We start from the raw sequence: 18,801 nt of genomic DNA on the forward strand, positions 1-18,801 counted from the left end.
TCTTCACAGGATAAGTTTTACCTTTCAGTGTAATTAAAAAAATTGTTGCTTTTAAGATTGCATTATGTATTGTCATATTGTTATGAGTCATTGTTTTATTTGGTTTATATACAACATATTTATTCCAAATATATGTTTTTAGATTTTCTGAAGTAAACCCAGAGGACTTGACCACATTTAGTTAACATAAAAGAATCAAAAAAACTGTGCAATTTATACATACATTGTTGTAGACAAATGGGACCAGATCTTCAAAGATATTGAGGTACTTAACAGCCTTTGACTTCAACATGGGTGCACGCTCCTAAACAGAAGTGAGATTTCTGGGAAAGTACATTGATCTTGACTTGGAAAATGGATTACTAAATTAAAACTTTTTTTTTTTCTTTGTAAGATTGGTGCACTGATGTCTATGCAGATACGTTACGTATTCTTTAAAACATTTGGTGTTTTGGAAGAAAAGCTTTTGAGCATTTTCATACATGCATGTGTGTTTCCGTTTGTATTTAGGAAACTATGGTGAAAGTGGAATGGAAGCTTTCAAAGATATGGCGGCCAAGGAAGGGATCTGCATTGCACATTCCTACAAGATCTACAGCAATGCTGGTGAACAGAGCTTTGACAAGTTGCTGAGAAAGCTTCGGAGCCACTTGCCCAAGGCCAGAGTGGTTGCCTGCTTCTGTGAAGGCATGACTGTGAGAGGGCTCTTAATGGCTATGAGGCGCCTGGGACTCGCTGGAGAATTTTTGCTGCTGGGCAGGTGAGTAATACTATACGTATAAACTATACAAATGCCTTTTCACTTATTAGGAGAAAAACATATACTCGTGGAACCTCCTATACATGCTCATATCTTAAAGGTAGAAAGTAACGTCAGCCGTGTCATAATGGTACATAGTCTAGAAAGATTTTGTGTCATCCTCATGACATGCCAGGCAAACACAAGGCTGCTTGGCTAGTCTTAATAGTGTTCTGTAAGGGAAGGCTGACCTACATTTGATCTGCATCATCCATTTTGTTCAAAACAATTTAAAATGCATCCTGTACACATACAGCCTAGAGCTGTGCCTCACTTTAGCAACAGCGTGTTATAAATTGCTGATGTGGCCTCTGGGTGGACCTGAAACAGAACTTTCCAAACCAAAACTTTTTAACCATCACCTTTTCTTCCTAAACCGTTGTGCTGACATGTGCATACTATCCTAAAGGCAATATATAGATAGTCATTTCTCTTAGCTCAATGACATCAGTGGTTCCCTCCCTAACCAGCAGGAACAGATGTTGGGCTAGTAAGGAAGGAAGATGTTGATGTAAATCTAATGGGATCTTTGTATTTGCCTCTTACTCCACAAGTGAACTCTAAATGAGAGTAGAAAAATTGTGCATTCACCACAAAATGGAGAATACCAGGAATCAGCTGATGTGGTCTGCTGCCTTTCCAGTGCATTGTAAGCTTGTTATCAGGATTCCATCCATAGCTAGTGGAGAAAAATAGGACCTTCTTAGGCCCCTTGTTTGCAATGTGGACATTTCAAGTAGCTCAGAGAAATCACATTCTAGGACACAGCTTGTACAAAGACTCTCTTAATGACTAACTTAGATTAAAAAGCGTACTTGCTATCTATTTAGAGGAAAGTGGAGCAGATGCCACCTCCACTATATCTAGCTAAATCCGATGCCACATGACCTTTGCAGTCTTCTTTTATCCTAAACACAAGAACTTGCCAATTCTCTGTAGCAGCACTCAAATTTAGAGTAATGTAAGCATTATTTTCAAAAAAATATGTTGGTCCTTATCTCCTCCAGACTCCAAACCACTGTTATTTTTTTATGGGATTTGTTTATGCACAACAGTGATAAATTTAGCTCTTCAAGATGCTTTTATGAATAAAGACTTCAGGAACTGGTGACTGCGATTAAGAATTGAGCAATACAGCTTAGAGGTTCAAAAAATCAAGGACTAGAGAAAACTGATTTTGTTTTTTTGTGAAAAACTGCCTGTTTCTCCCTGCAGTGGGAGCTGTCATGTCTAATTATAAGAAAGCTGGTATTCAATATGTGACTTTCATTTAGCAAATTGATAACTATTGCTTTTCTCAGAAGTCTAACCTGTAAACTCTTTGAAGTTAAAACAAAGCCCCTTAATTCTACCAGACCGATTTATGTGTGTCCGTGCTTGTGGCAGTACTACAGAATTTATTTGTAAAAAATGTAGCATGAATGAGAAATGTTTACAAAGAACGAAAAAGAGACGGGTATTTTTTTTCTGTCCTTTCTATTTATTGACAGAGATTTCAAGGCAATGGCTGAGAAGTGGGTCTCAGACATAAGTTAACCTGTCCCCAGCCAGTAGCTACTGGGGACAGATATAAAATAATTGCCCTTACCTTTGCCCAACCAGAGCATTTCTATGGCTGCATCAGACAGCTTATGAGGGCTGAAGCAGTGCATTCTGCCTACATATGACTTTGCACTTGGGAAATCCCAAGGTTCTAGGAGCCACTTATCTCCTTTCAATAGATGTGTTTCAGATTTGGTATTAAAACCAGCTATAAGCCAGTAATAAATCAACAAGTTTTGGCTACTGAGGACTTCTGTTTTGCTTTGAGTCACCCTTAATCAGAAGAGCGGACAGGTTTACATCCTGCAGCACAGCAAGACTCATGCAGAGTGTGGGATATTATGAAGCAGTTATTTATGTTGCACAAAAATATTCATTCTTACAAAAATGTTCTCCTTCTGCTATTGGACAATCTCTATGCTTTTCAGCAAAGGGGAAAGAAAAAAGCAAATGAAGAAACATGTAGCTTGCAGGACAGCTTCTTGACATCAATAGGATTAAAGGCAATAATACCATTTTCCATTGATGGCCTGAGCTCCTGAAGGTATTTAAAGTTCCATATTCCAGAACCATGGTGTGCCGTGTCCTCACTCAGTTTCAGCTGTTTGGCTTTGTTGACTATGAATATTTAATAGTTATTCCAGAACTATGCTGATTGGTTAGTTCTGTGGAGAAAAGCCTAAGACTGACCTGGGATAGATGTAACAGTAGGACTAACACACAGTTTACAAGTTGACTATGGACACTTTTGTGCATGATTTGTATAGATGAAAAAGGCACTTAGCAAGATTTTGAAGAGAACAGATTGCTCAGAGGACACAGAGGGGATAGAGCTACATCTGAAATAAAAGAAGGCTCATAGAACTAATTTCTCTCATGAAGCTATGCAGGAAAATGGACTAGGATAAGGTCTATAGTTTCATTCATGCTGATCCTGGAGTTGTTCTGGACTGCCTATTTGACTGAGAAGGTTATGGAAGAACAGGCCAAGCGTAGGGAAAGTGCCCGTCACTGAAATGCAATGCTCTCACATGGAAAACTTAAACTAATAGACAGTTATTTGTTACCCCACAAGCACATTTTTCTTCCTTCTTGTTTTATGAAACAAAATATTATTTTATTTTATTTCCAAATGGACAGAAAGACCTAAATTCCTTAAGTTACGCAACGATTCTATGGGAAACATCAAGAAATCAACATTTCCTCTTAGCTTTTTTTTTTATTAAATTTTTGATTTGAGTTCACCTCTAATATTTCCAATCTCAAGCCTTGCAAAAATATTGAGATTTTTTGGAGCTTATGGATTTCTTACAGTACCTGTTTTATGCTCAGATAAACAGAAAATGGAGTGGCCAAGGAGAGTATATATCAAATAAATCACCCTGTAGAGCCCCAAGGGGACCAGAAAAGATATCCTTCAATAAACGCTCCACTCTTGACATACTATGCAGTACCTGAAATTGCATTGCCTGCCTGTGACAGAGATGAAAGATGGCAAGTCATTAATGACTGTAGCATTCTAGAGCTTTTTGATTCATGGGAAACATTTCAAATTCTCAGCCAATATTTACCTTATGCACCTTAAGGAATTGTACTTAACCTCAAATAAAAGGATGAGTGTGATGATTCAAGTGTGAAAGAAATTTTATGTTAACCTAACTGTTATTTAACTTAATGGAGATGTGGACACTGGGAGTCATCTGTTTGTCCTTCTCGCTTCCGTCATCTACATATCAAATGCCAAGAGATCTCCTTGCAGATAAAAAACATTAGAAAATAAAAAGTACATTACCATTGCAGAATAGATTTGGAACATATTTCAGAAAGAAATAGGGGGTATTAGTTGTGTAAACAGAACCAATTTTGTTGTGGGTGAATTTCAGCTCTTCTTTAATTTATAAAATAGTCACCTTCCTCTTCGCTACTAATGTCTGATGTTTGAATAAAACCTCTGTGATAACTCTCTCCAGTGACAAATTTATCTGATAATTTGCAAGTACAAGGATTTCAAAACCTCTCTCAGAACGACTAACTGTTGCAGTGCCAATTCATGATTCTTTGAAATACAATAGAAACCATTAGCCACCACTGACATTGTGCATATTAACTATAACTGTCCTAGGTAAAATGGATTCAGAGAACAGTAACACAGTACAGTATAATTTTATTCTTTTTTTCATGATGGAATTATTTTACCCTGTAGCAATTAACAGTTTTGGGATTGGGATTGGGATTGGGCTTGAGCATGCTATTGGTAATAACACCATCAGGGATTGTTATCAAGTGGCAGTTTGGACACAGATACTCTTTTTGGAGGTGTTTGAGGTAGAAGAATGTTAGGATATATAGATGCAGGCCTTACATGCCTTTTCCTTCCAGACAAGACAATTGCTTCTCAGTTGTTTTATCTGACAGTATAAGACTACAAAACTACAGAGCAAAAGGAAGACATTTTGCAAAGCAGTTGTGATTCCAAATGTAAGACAGTAGGACTTTTCCTACCTTAAGGGGAGGAGAAGGGAAAGGAGAAGGGTAAGGATAGGCATATAAAGATAAAATGGCTTGCTTGATATCTCTTCCAAATGACATTCCAGAGGCGGTACTGATCTGCAAGTAATTACTGGGACTTCTATATGCTTCATTGTTCCAGCATGTGTATCGTGCGTCAGATTTACTCCGACATTAACTACCTTGTTTGAGTAAAGAGATGTTAAATATTATCTGGACCTCTTTTTTTTTTTTTTTAATAAAATGACAAAAAATAAACACAACTAGTTAAAAAATCTAACAGAATAGGAAATTCTTCCTTAAGATCCAGTACTGATTCTGATTTCACCTATCCCGTTAGAGAAAAATGGCCAATATTTATCAGTCTGATTTGATTTCCACGTAGCTCTTAACTTATTCAGTCAAGAATTTACAGACATGACATAAAATTGCATCTTGGATACAACATCTGCAACAAAAGGATGGGAAATCTAAAACTACAGGGCATCCCACAGAGTTTCCATGCTTCTTTGAAGTGCAATCAGGACTTGATGACTATGTTCTTGAATGTCCTTGAAAAGATTAAGAATCACATCCTGCATTTTCAGAACTGATTCTTCCCTGTGTTATGCAAAGGGCTGTGCCTCAGAATAAGGGGAACCCTCTCAAGCATGCCATCACTGGTGGAACATGTCCAGCTGAAGGAGGATAAGGGGAGGACACTAGTTCTAGAAGTGTGATGATCATAAGCAGTTTAAGAGAGGCTCTGCAAGAGAGCAGAAACCCAGTGAAGCAGTGCCTGTTCTCAGAACAGCAGATGTATTCTCTAGCTTTCACAAATCACTTCTTCTGATAAAAAAAAATACGTGCTTAGCTCCTGAGGAGATGGATTGAAGGAATTTGTTTTTGATTCTTAGGCTCACAGATGTTGCAGCAAAAAGAGCTAAGTAGAAGGTGAGCAGTAAAGATGAGGATAAGGAGGGAGAATAAGATGTGTCCCAGAAATTATTTGGCTGATAGGAAACTCAGCAATATATGAAGAAAATCTGGTTAGCAACCAAAAAGGGCAACTATTGCTGAAGGAAAATTAAAGCAAGATAGATGAGTTGAGGGAAATGAGTTCTTTTCAATAATTTAGAAAGAGATCTTTCATGAGAGCTATAAAGCTGTAGAGAAGAAAGAACCCACTGATATAAGATTTCCCTCTGGAATGTATGCTTTATAGTGAGGGTTAAAATGGCTTTTTTCTACTTTTGCACAAACCAAACTGGTGGAGAAATCATTCTTGTGAAATAAATGAGAATATGAATTTTTGCAGACCTGAAATACCTTCTAAATTTATTTTTGGTTATTTCTGCTACTTCAGGGAAAAATTAATCAGCCAAAATTCTTCTGTCTCACAGTTCTAACTAGATAACTTTTGACAAAAATGTGGAAGCTTAATGTGATATGTGTGGAGATCTCTTCTCTGGAGAAAAAACAAGCCAGTGAAAAAATATTTCTAGAGTACCATCAGGCAACCCGAGCCTGTATGAAAAGTTTGCTTCCTTTTTGTTCAATCCACAGTAGACAGGAGCCTGCTACAGCCTCACCTGAATGCTATTTTGTCTTAGGCAACAGTCTGAAGCCTACTTTTATTTATTTCTCAGTTCTTTTGTTCTGGCATCAACGTGTAGACCAAGAAAACAGCCATCATAAGAGATTAGAAGAGTGAAAAGCTCTCTTTCCTCCCATATCCAAACAGTGTCCTTAGAGGTAAAGTAGACTAGAGGGTAAAGATTAACTTCTCTTTGAAAAGGATCTTCACGGTCTCCATTTACCTGGCAGCCTTGTAGCTCAGAAGCCCTCCAGGTGAGCAACAGCAGTCCTCAGCTTTGTCCTATCACAGAGAGAGGCAGTAGAATGATTGTCCAGGTCCATTTGTGTAATAGCTGAAAGGACAATCATCTTCTTTCTATGGTATAAACTACGAAAGACTGACAAAAGTAAGGACCCCTCAAGTTAAGCTTGACTTTTTTATGGAGATGGGTGAGGCAAATTTCTGCACTGAAATCAAATCAACCAACCTGCTTTTTTAAATCTTCTTTTCTCTCTTAAAAATCCCTTTTTTGTTGTTTTTACTTGGTATCCATCCGACCTGTTCCTAATAAATAGTGCATATGTCAGTCCAATTTCAGAGTCACTAACATGGATGGAAGTAGTAGGGGATGAGAGCAAGCTCTAAGCTTGTTTGGAAGAATGGCTTCATTTTGCCCTTGCACGAATACTGTATGTTCCATGGAGTATGTGTAAGTGTGACATGGTGTGAAGCATACATTGAGAATCTCCTAGTGTGCATACTGGCAAATGAGCACACCTATTTATGCCAATTAATGATGCATATGTCTGTGAAAGGAAGTTCAGGTCTACCACATCTCAAAATATACATGGCTGTATCAGGTCAGATCAAAGGTCCCCCAAATCCATGTTTTATTTCTGGAAGTGGCCAACAGAAAATGACTGGCAAAAAGTGACACCAGGCTAGGATGTAACACAGTTCTCCTAGAGCATTCTTAAACCTACCACTCATCTGCATTTCAGGAAGTTGATGCCTTTTTAAGGGAAGACCTTGTGCAGTATACTGCTATGAGTAAAAAGGAAGAAGGACAGATGTGGGTAGATCATGTATGCAGAGCTTAGTTCTAGAAGATATGAGCTTTAGTACTGGTACTGGCATTATATTTATTAGTGAACTTGCATGTGTCATTACATTTGTATGTCTTCATTTTTTTCTCTGTAACTTTCTTTCATGGCTACTGTAGGCAGTGAGCAAATCAGATTGGATCCTGTATTTTACTATGCAACTGTGTTGCCTTTTGGATTATGAGGTTCCAATCTCCTTTGATTATTCAAGTACTTGCCACAAAGCAACACTACTCCAATGAGCTAAACAGGAAATTTTGCTCCATAGGAAACAAATAATTAGTTGATGTTGCTAATTAATAAATCCTTCTAGTGACCTGACAGATCATAAGTGATCCAATTAAACTGTTTCCTGAAGGAACTAATCTCTCCCATCTAAAACTGGCATTAACAAAGAAGGTAAGGTAGCTTTGTCAGTCAGTACATTTGAGTAGAGTTGTGCCTTAGCACAGAAAGTGGCACTGGCTCGGAACTCAGTATGTCATTCAAGTCTCTCACTTCTGCCCTGCAGGGTCTATCTAGTTCATGCTTGATCCATCTTTGGACAGACTTGCTTACAATTTTTCAAAATAAAAATACCACAGCATTCTGAGGCAACAGTTTCCTATGCTTAACTACTCCCTGTACTCTTTCTAATGTCTAACCTGCCTTTTTAAAGCATTTTTAAAGACTTTTATTTCTTGTCCTATCCATGTGAACAAAGGAAGCAGTTAATTCCCTGCTTTTCTAGGACTGCTGTTTATATATTCGAAGAATTATGCTTGCACTCAATCTGCTTTGACAACTTTCAGTGTGAAAGGAAAACATGTTTTACACTTTATAATAACATGAGATTTCTATTCTCCTAGTGAAAATGAGACATCAAGAAATGCACAGAAAAAGAGGTGGCAAAGAATCCTGGAGCTTTATATAAGATTTCTTTTGATTAGAAGACGAAAATTCCATGACACGACAGCTGAAAATTAGACAGTGAAACAATCTCAAAGACAGCTCCATGTTGCTAACAGGTTTATATCTGCAGTTCTGCATGAAATCAAGTCAATAGCTTTGCTAAGACATTGTGTCCATTTATGGGTGCGTCTCTGTTCTCCCATGAGAAGTTTACACTTGATTTTACTTTTGACTTGAAAGCTCTACTCTATCAAACAGATTATTAAAACTCAGAATGGAACAAGTCTATGAGTGGTTCACTTAAGGTTGCTCTCTTCAAATGTGTCTTCTGAGAATGATAGGAAATGCTCACAGAGAATTTTCTGGAGTGGGCCTATTTTGAGGATGAAGAAATTCTTTCAAGTCTAAGAAAAGAAACTAAACATACTCTTGAAATAGTGAAAATATTTACTATATAAGCTTAAGGAAAGATGAGTTGTTTTCTTCTCAAAAAGAAGAATTCAAGAGGTGAAAAGAAATTGACATCTTGAACTCTAGCATTATTATTCCACATTCTGGGTAGGTTACATGATAAAAGATAATTAAAATATTAAAACTAAGATTGAAAATGTGATCCAGTGTACATTCCTAGAAAGATCTAAAGGTAATCAGAACAGGATGCATTATCTTTGATATTTTCTGATCATTAGAACAGCTTTAGATGTTTGGTTAATGAAGTTAAGTGAGCCTAAAATGATCTCCATTAAATGCTTGGCATTTGTTTACTCAAAAAAAAGGCCAAACCTATTTCTGCGCCTTTAAGATTAATATTGAGACAAATAGAGGTTTGCTGGAAGGAGCTGATTAGTGGTTATGATCTGTTTCCTCTCCATTATCATTCTCTGTAGTGTGTGAGTATGTTATTTTCCATGACTTCTTTTCTTTCTCTTTCTTTTTTTTCTCTTTCTCTTTTTGATTCATCTGAATCATACCAGGGTCTGCACCTAGGAATAATGACTCACTGCACGCCCACAAATGTGTTGATATGGAGAAAGGATTTATGAGAGAAGGCATGAACTAGAGATTTGCAGCTCCGTGTTACCACCTCTTGATAAAGAGTAGTTTGTCCAGTCTCTCAGCAAATATGCCATCAATTCTGTTCACTTCTTACCTTCTGTGTACCCTAGATGTCCTTTGTATGGACGAACAGGAGGAAAGCGTGTGATAAATAAAGAAAAGGAAATACTGGATCACTAGGACAATATTCATTCAGTTGTCCCAGCCTTGTGGTTATTGTTACACATGCTCCTTTTTTTCGCTTAGTGAAGGAAAGTGGAAATCAGAAAGGCACAGACATGCTTTCTCTAACTCCACATTTAAGATGACTTAGGAGTACTTAAAACACCTCGAAGAGCTGAACATAAAAACATTACCCATGAGGCAGAGATCTAAACCAGGGAACCAATCTCACTAACACTGCTGAATAATCATGGAAGAATCTTACCCAAAGTAACAAAAACTTTGATATTAAACTTGTGGTGTAATTCGTTTTTCTATCACTCTATTAAAATGACAAAGTAGTACACATGGCAGTGCATTCTTCCCTCACTATGGCTGAATCGATAGTTTCTAGTGAAGCTATTCTGTCTCAAGAAGGCAGAAGGTGACCGATAACATGTATGAAATACCAAAAGTCTCTAACCCTCATTCTGGTGGAATTCAGTTCAATACTACCTTGAAAAGACATTATAAATCTTGGCAGGAAGATACTGCTTTCAGGAAAAGCAAATAAAAAAGCCGTATACTATTTCAAGGAATAAGGCTTATGCTGAATCCTGTTGATCTTTTTCTTATTAATTAGAAACACTGTAATAACAGAATGGATTAAATGAACAGCATTTTAATTAGGAAGGCAAAGTTAATAAAATAAAATCTATATTTACTAAGGGACCATATCCTTCAATGTTTATTAATGTTGATTAACAACAATGAAGGAAATGGAGACTGACTGAATCATAATGAGTAAGTAATCTCTATCCTGGGAAAATGTATAGCAATAACATACGTTGATTTAATACATTTTAGCTGCTATGCTGTTAAATGTTCTTTGTCTCTAACTGCTGATATGGACAAACCAATGTTAATCTAGACTGCTAACTCTTTTCAACCATGGTTGGCTAAACCAATTTTTAATACAATTCTACTAACACATACCGAAAGGAAGATTATTCCTTGTACCCTAAGTTAAAACAAAGTAAATTAGATATGTTTCTAATTTGTTTCTAATATATTTCATTTTCTGAACTCTGCCTATGCTCGAAGGTTTCAGGGTTTGGCTGAGTCAGCTCACTTTCCATAGCCAAATGCACATCACCTGGAGGTTGTCTGAGTAATAAAGTGCGTGCTAACCACCCAAAGCGTGGTTTCACCCAAACACTACTGAAATGATGAAGATTATACTGTAATGTATTATCAGATCAGCAACATCTTAACAAGGATGATTGTCACCGAATGCAGGGCTCAATGTTCACTGTACAGATAAAGGAGACCCAGGCAGGGGGCAGGGTGGAGGTTAAGCAGAAGTAATGTACTAAACAGTGTTACTTCGTTATTTGCTCCTAGCACAGGTATTTATACAAACATCTAGAAACTCCTGCGTAGAAGTGACTGTCCAGAAACCAAAGCACCAATTGCAGGTTGTTCATCTGGTTTTATTGATAGCTAGTTACTTGAAATCACCTTACATATGAGAAAAATACACTGTTTTTTTTTTTATTTTTAAAACAAAACTCAAAGACAGAATTGCTCTTGAAGCTCTTATCTCTTAGCTGAAATTTTAAAGAGGTTTACATGTATTTTTTTCTTTTTACTATAAGATATATAACCAGTATTATGGAGCAATAATAAGAAAATAGATAGCTTAATTACTTATGCAGCAATTGTTCTGTCAGAAACCTAATTACTTCTTGCTGCTCCATAAGTCCTTGTCATGGGGGAATCTCCTAGTACAAGGGTTTAGGTAAAGGTAATTAGTGTTTTCTAATCATCTCCCCCTGTTATTTTACACTACACTGAACTTAATATGCCAACTTCAGTTACTGGCAGCCAGAAGCTCCGTGACAATTTGCTATTTCATTCTGTTTGTGCTCTTGTAGCCAGAAGACTAAATGATTCATACTCCACAAAACATTAACTCCTCTCTCCCAGCTGAAAACAACAGGGCCAAAGAAGCACCCTGGGAACAACAGCAATAACAAACAGCAGCAGATACCACAGAGCCTGTGTTTCAAGCAACTACAGTAATTCAGTTGGGATGCACAGAAAGCCTTACTCACAGGAACGCAGACAAGGTGTTTTCAACTGACCAATGTAAACCACACATCTTTCTTCTAAGTTCTACTCTGAAGTGCCCAGGAATACACTTAGGTCAGAATCCCAGGCAGGGAAACAGTTGCTTTCTTCTGAGGCATTTTTATGGCAGGTTATACTTTACTGTTGCATTTCTCAAAGAGTGAAGCTCATCTTGAGCTCAGGATATATCCCAGAGAAAGTTCTTTGAGATGAGTATTGTCTGACCCTTAAGTCAAACTCAAGAGAAAAGAGTCTATTTCTCTTCAAAATAAGCAGTAATGCTTTTACATCATAATTTCTTTCTTGGTTCAAATACATTTTTATCTGGCGGTTTTATAGCACTGTTAGAGAACAGCAAGACTGATTGCACCTAATGCCAGTGTTAAATTGGTCTGAGCTCACTCAACTAGTCAAAGAAGAAATACAGATATTTACACAGGGTGATTCAAATTTTAGGTAAGGTAAATTGTCCTCTGCTATTTCCAGTAAAGGGGGGTTAGGATGAACACATCTGCACATCCATTATATGCTGAGAATCAGAGAAGATCAACCTTGACCAGCGTATCCCTTTCACAGATGGCCTACTGGCTTCTTGGGAAATCAGAAGTGTCATTGTTCTTCAGGTGGGTGGGCAGATGAGAAGTAATTCCTTAGGCACAGATTTAAGGACACCAATTCTTTGAGGTGTCCCTTTAGTGAGGGAGGTTTATGGAGGGAGTCTACTCATGGATACGAACTTAATCGTGTTCAGGAAAGAGAATTCTTTATCTTGAATCCCTTTTTTTTCAAAAAGCAGTAAAATAAATTCACATTCCTGCATGCATCTGCCACTGCTCTCTGTGCTCAGATGCAGATTCTGGCAGCTTCTGCTGTGTTCTACCTCAAAAAGGAGCTGTCAGCTGTGCCAAGGATCAGCCAACCCTACTAAACAGAGACTGAATATTTGCCCACCGTCTCTGAGGAATTAAGCACCTGCAAATCCTTACAGCTTTGGGAATTCCCAGCCAGGCCTGTCCTGGTGGGTACAAACTTCAGAAGTCTGAACCAGTTGCTCTTTATGCATCTCAGAAGAGAAATTTCAAGGAAGAAATTTGATTTCTGGCCCTGATTTCAGCTCCACTGATTCTATCTGGGAATGTTGTTTCCTGTAATTCCTAGTGGTTTAGGTGGCTCAGAGTTCTCATAGACAGACCGAGGTGGTTCAGGATGCACAAAACTACAAAACAGTTTCTAAGATTGCTCTCTGTTCCATGTATGTAACAGCTTTAATGGTGACCCTTTCCCACAAGGCTCTTAAGGCAAAATCCACAGTCTCATGTACTGTTGTTATTTCTAATGCTTATAGCAGTAGTGTAGCTATTATTTAATATCAGAATAAGGTAAGTGACTTTTAAGATTAGTTCTAGACTTTTACAGATTGTCTGCAGCAGTATTTTATTTGGCTGCTCTCTTTGGAAATTAATTTTGTCAAAGCAGACCAAGGTTGAACATGGCTGGTTTGTTTTCATAATCTGTATCAGTGGTTAAGAAACAGGAAACTTCATTTGAAGTGTTCAAAAGAAACCAATTTTTTTTTTTTAAAGAAATGTTCTGATCAATATTTATTAATGAAATGGTTACAGAATTTGCCTGAAACCTTATTACTAATAATTATTCATTCAAATATACAGACTGAAAAAAAAACCCCAAGACTTTATTTTTATAGAAAAGAACTTTTATAAGTCTTTATCCTTAATAATCCATGTTCTCTTTAAGTAAAGGAAAAAATCTCAAAGATTAAAAAAAACTTTCTAAAGTTCCGGAAATTAAAATATTTTCAATCCCGCAGTTTCAAAACTTTGCAGCTAGAAAATTTTGCTTTATACTCATCTATTTCTTTTTGGTTGGCATTCCCTTCCTTTGTTGTGAACTGATTCATTGTGGTTGTATCACACTGGGAATGTGGTTCTCATAACTATTCTAATGAAAGCATTTTATTGGGCTCTCAAATCAGGCACAGTAGCTATAAGCAATACCAATAGGCATTTATTTTCTTTGCCTGTTTTAGATGGTGTTTCTTTGTTATTGTTGATTGTTTTTTGCACCCTGGAGAAACATTTATTTCAGATGAAATGCTAACATTATTCTGCGCCAAACCATGAGGAACAGTAATAAGTAATGTTTATGAATTAAGTTTCCGTCCATGTGTATTTCAGGGAGAGATATGATTTCTGTAAAGCACTTTTTGCTGTGGCAGCCTATTACAGCTGGGACTTGCTTCTTATCAAGATCCACAAAATGTCTCACTGTTCTTTACATCTCTGTTTGGGTATTCTCCTCTATGCACCTTCTAAAAATGTGGCAAAAGTTAGCATACTAGGAGCATCAACTGTCATATTACCTCATGAAATCATCCCCCATCTTTATGTATTTTCATGTTGGGTTTTTTCCCTTGTGTTTGTTTTCATGTCTGAGGATTTCGTGTGGCCTATGCTTATAGAGGTCTTAAAACCCCAGATTCCTAGATTGTGTCTACGAATCTATTGGTTTCATGCCTTAAAATGTATTACTCCATTTACTCCATGTCTGACACTTTTGCAGGTGAGCCCTCACTCAGCATGCTTAAAAAGACATGGAGAATGTGAGCATTCAGGAGAAAACAGGTGAATGTGTCATTTAAATCAGAGATTCTTCTCAGTGACTTCTCACATAAACAGTTCCAAAATTCAGAGATGCTTTGCAAATCACAGGATGCAAGTTGTCTCTTATTTCAGACTTAACATCTTAATTGGCTATCTTGTTACTAGATCTTAGAAAAAATGTTCCAATAGTCTTTTCTATTTGATTAAGATATAGTAAATAGTTTTCTAAACTGAATTTTCTACCCTAATGGATATAGTTATTGAAAAAAATCAACTGAAAACAAACAGATATCTTAATAAAGGGGTTTTTTTTATTTCAGCATTTGAAACAAGTTCTGTGCTCAGATTAGTGCAACTTCTCTGGAGCCTTAAGTTATTGTTACCTAGAATTAAATGATTTGCGAACAAATATAAAACTGATTTTGTTCTGTTTGCCTAGCTCTTTTCCTAAAACTGGTTTTCTGAAATGAAAAATTCTTGTTTATGAGATAGAGATTTTACATCATCCATTCAGCTCGCTTTTCTTATATGACAAGTGTTACGTTAGAGAGACTGATTACAGTGCATTAGAGATTCATGTCAGATTATTACTTACTGTGTAAGAACAATTTGTCATTCATTCATTTAGAGTTCAATTTCAGTGCTCTAAAATGTGTGTTGAGATTAGATAGCTCTGTCAGTGCTGAACACTGTTTAAGTTACTATTTTGAACAAACTAACTTTATTCACATTGTTCATTATCCGCATTTGGTTAACTGCTGGACTGTGATTTTTTTAGTTTTACCTCCACCCAGCTTTATGTGCAGAAGCATTAACCCAAAGATTATTAAATACCCACTGTACAAGGATGTGCATAACAAAATTATTTCCTGTCTTCATAGAGGAAAAATTTAACTTGAAACACTCTTTTCAAAAATTTCATCCAGCTAATAAGAAGGCTGGAGATTTCCAGAATCTCTTCTTCCATAGTTAGAAAACCCTAGTACTCAAGTTTGTCCCTGAAATTCAGTAAATTCTGAGATCTGAAACCAAAGTAATCTGGCGTGGGATAAGACAGAAGAGAACCAATGCATGCTGCAACAAAGCAGAGTCACAAATGTAACTGAGTTATCAAATTCTTGTCTGCAGATGTTGATTGTATTTGTCAACAAATACATTTCTTCATAGCATCCACATGCTACATGTGTACAGTGATCCACAATTTTTTACCCTGTTTTGTAAATCTATGAGATTCAAGATTCATGCACTTCTTCAAGAAGTCCACAGAAGGTTATTACAATCAATAAGCTCACATTTGTTGTGCATGATTCTATTAACCAGACCCACAGGTATAATAATGTAAAGTATTCAAAGGAAATTCTGATTTCTCTGTGTAAGAATCTTAAATTTCAATCATTAAAATAATTACAGAAAGCCTTATGGAATATAATAAGATAGAGCCAGGAAGTGAGACAGTGTCTGATTCATGTTAAAAAAAAAGAGCTGATCTCTTTGTACTTTATCTGCTAAAATGTTATTAAAATATAGTCAAAATGTGTTAAGTACTTCAATAGAAAAAGCAATTTGCACCACCTCCTTTAAATGTCCTATATGATTTGCATGACGCAAGATTCTTCAACCACTTTCAATAACAATTTGGACTTTCTAGAATTAAAAATATAGCATAGAAAAATGCACTATACTGAAACTAAAATGTGATTGAAAGTATGTGTCTGTTTTTTTCTTATTTCTGATCCCCTCTCAATGTGTTGAAAGAGATTTGAAAAGTTGTAGACTTCCATGCTCACATTTTCAGGAAGAAACTTCTGTTTGAAATAGCTTTCCAATTTTGTCAGTGTATTTTCTTTTTACAAAATATCAGTAAACATTTGAAATCAAATTAAAAAAAAATTAAACTAAACTTTTCATGCCATGCCAAAAGTTTAAAGGTACTGGAATTCATTTTGCAATTATTCAACATCTCTTCTGGCTGGGAAGAGGGGACATTTTCAAGTTCTGATGACAAATAATTCCACATTTAGAAAGTCTCTGGGTTGTGGGTCCTTAGGGACAAGTTTTATTGGAATAATCAGATTTTTTGCTCAAACAATTATCACAGTGATTTTATTGCATTTTGTAATTTTCTTATAAGTGCTATTCTTAGATACTCAAGGCATGTACATGTTTTATACTTTTTCTCACTTTTGACATTTTTCTTTTGATTTTGTGTTTGTGTGCATCATCTTTCTGATGACTTCACCATCCTGTAAGAACAATGACTAAAGTAATTGAGAATTACCATGGAAATCTACATCGGATGATAAATAAGCACTTTATGAATGAATATCTCATGATGACACTAATTCAAAAACAAGCTCTTAAAAATCATGCATTTTCTTATGGCAGCTGAGTTGCTGGCATGCCAAGAAGTTCACAACACAGAGAAGCTTCAAGTAGGCTGAAAAATCCAATGAAGGAGAGTCACTAGATTAAAAACACCAAAGTGCTTTATGCAGGCATGAGGGATCATTGTAAGGGAAATGAAGTGTGTTTGTTCTTAACCATAACTCTTGGGCTAGCTATTTTGCAGGGACATTGAGGTGTTAACAGGGAGGGAAAATTTGTTGGATTTTGTGTATACCAATTTTTTGTGTTTGCCATGGTCTCCCATTCCTTCAATCTGAAAGAATTTTTCAAATATCCCACGTGTTATCTTTTCAAGCGGGGCACAATATCTGCTGTGTTGGATCCTAAGACAGCTGAGAGACAGCAGTCCTGGTCTTCACGTTGGGCAGTGCCATTTCATCTTCTGTGTTGGACACACAGGTTCATTGAGTTTGAAACTACCACAGGATGGGTGTGCACTTACTCACAATAAAAATGTGATTTCTATTCAGTACTCAGTCCTATACACAGACCTCTTTGGGGGAAAAAAAAATGATGATGAACTTTAAGTAGCCTTTCAAGATGAATATGAGCCAACAATTATGAAAGATACATTCATGATGTTTATTAAATATTTGAGTTGGAAATCCATTACTCCTGCTACAAATCACCCACTCTGTTGTCTGTAAAGGGAAACCAGCCAATTAGCTTAATGAGCTAATGTTAGACTCTGAGAATGGATCATAGAATCATAGAGTATTTTGGGTTGGAAGGGACCTTAAAGATCATCTAGTTCTAATCCCTCTGCCATGGGCAGGAACACCTCCCACTAGATCAGGATTCTCAAGGCCCCATCCAACCTGGCCTGGAACACTTCTGGGGATGAGGAAGCCACAACTTTCCTGGTCAACACGTTCCAGTGCCTCACTACCCTCATGGCGAAGAATTTCTCCCTAATGTCAAGTCTAGATCCTCCCACTCTCCAATTTAAAGCCATTCACATTCACCCTATCACTACGTACCTTTGTAAAAAGTCCCTCCCCAGCTTTCTTGTAGCCCCCTTCACCTACTGGGAGGTCTCTATGTGGCCTCCTCAGAGTCTTCTCTTCTGCAGGCTGAATAATTCCAACTCTCTCAGCCTGTCCGCATATGGGAGGTGCTCCAGCCCTCTGATCATCTTTGTAGGCCTCATCTGGGCCTGTTCCAACAGTTCCATATCTTTCTTATGATGTTGAGGATTCCAGAACTGGACACAATACTCCAGATGAGGTCTCACATGAGCAGCATAGAGAGGGAGAATCCTCGACCTGCTGGTCACACTTCCTTTGATGCAGCCCAGTATACGGTTGGCCTTCTGGGCTGCGAGAGCACGTTGCAGGCTCATGTTGAGCTTCTCATCGACCAGCACCCCCAAGTCCTTCTCTGCAGGGCTGCTCTCAATCACATCATCCCCCATCCTGCATTGAAACTGTGGATTGCCCTGACCCAGGTGTAGGACTTTGCACTTGACCTTGTCGAACCTCATAAGTCTGAAACAAGCCCATTTCCCCAGCTTGTTCAGATCCCTCCAAATGTTTTGAATACTCTTCAGAGTTACAAATAACTTTAGTAAAGGAAAAATGCTTTTTCATGCATTAACTCAAATTCCTTAATTCTGATTTACATGAAGGTAGACTCTAAGGAAGGGTGTATTCCTGCAAGTTCAGTGCCATCCTAATGGTCTGAACATGGACTGTGCATAAACAGCTTCAAATGCAGAAGGAGAAGCCCACATGTATCTGCATAACTATTACTGAAGTCATTTGTTCATGCTCATATGGAAAGTCTCTGTTAATGCTTAAAATCAAGTCTAGACTTTGCATGTCCTGAGAGAAATCCATCCTTTTTTCCTCATACTGAAAGTCTTTTTCTGTGTCTAAATGCTGTAAGTACAACAGCTGTCCTTTACGCCTATGGATTACTCAGAAGACATTTCGGTGTTTAAAATCAATAATAAATAACATAACACTTAAGATTTGTTATGGATGTGGCATTTTCTCTAACTGCAAGAGAACACAAAGACATTTTGTTTTCCTTGAAAATGTC

At 37.1% G+C, this 18,801-nt stretch overlaps 1 protein-coding gene across 4 annotated transcripts in view; it reads left to right on the top strand.

The window, feature by feature from the left end:
• Nucleotides 1-18,801, top strand: part of GRM5 (glutamate metabotropic receptor 5) — a 259,071-nt gene that overhangs the window by 115,799 nt on the left and 124,471 nt on the right. For all 4 annotated transcript variants that reach the window (XM_009566394.2, XM_054053695.1, XM_054053704.1 and 1 more), the window contains one exon: nucleotides 511-760. In XM_009566394.2, coding sequence (XP_009564689.1) covers nucleotides 511-760 — 250 coding nt within the window. The remainder of the gene's footprint in view (nucleotides 1-510; nucleotides 761-18,801) is intronic.

Source organism: Cuculus canorus, chromosome 1 (assembly GCF_017976375.1).
Source record: "Cuculus canorus isolate bCucCan1 chromosome 1, bCucCan1.pri, whole genome shotgun sequence".
In the NCBI taxonomy this organism is placed as follows: Eukaryota; Metazoa; Chordata; class Aves; order Cuculiformes; family Cuculidae; genus Cuculus; species Cuculus canorus.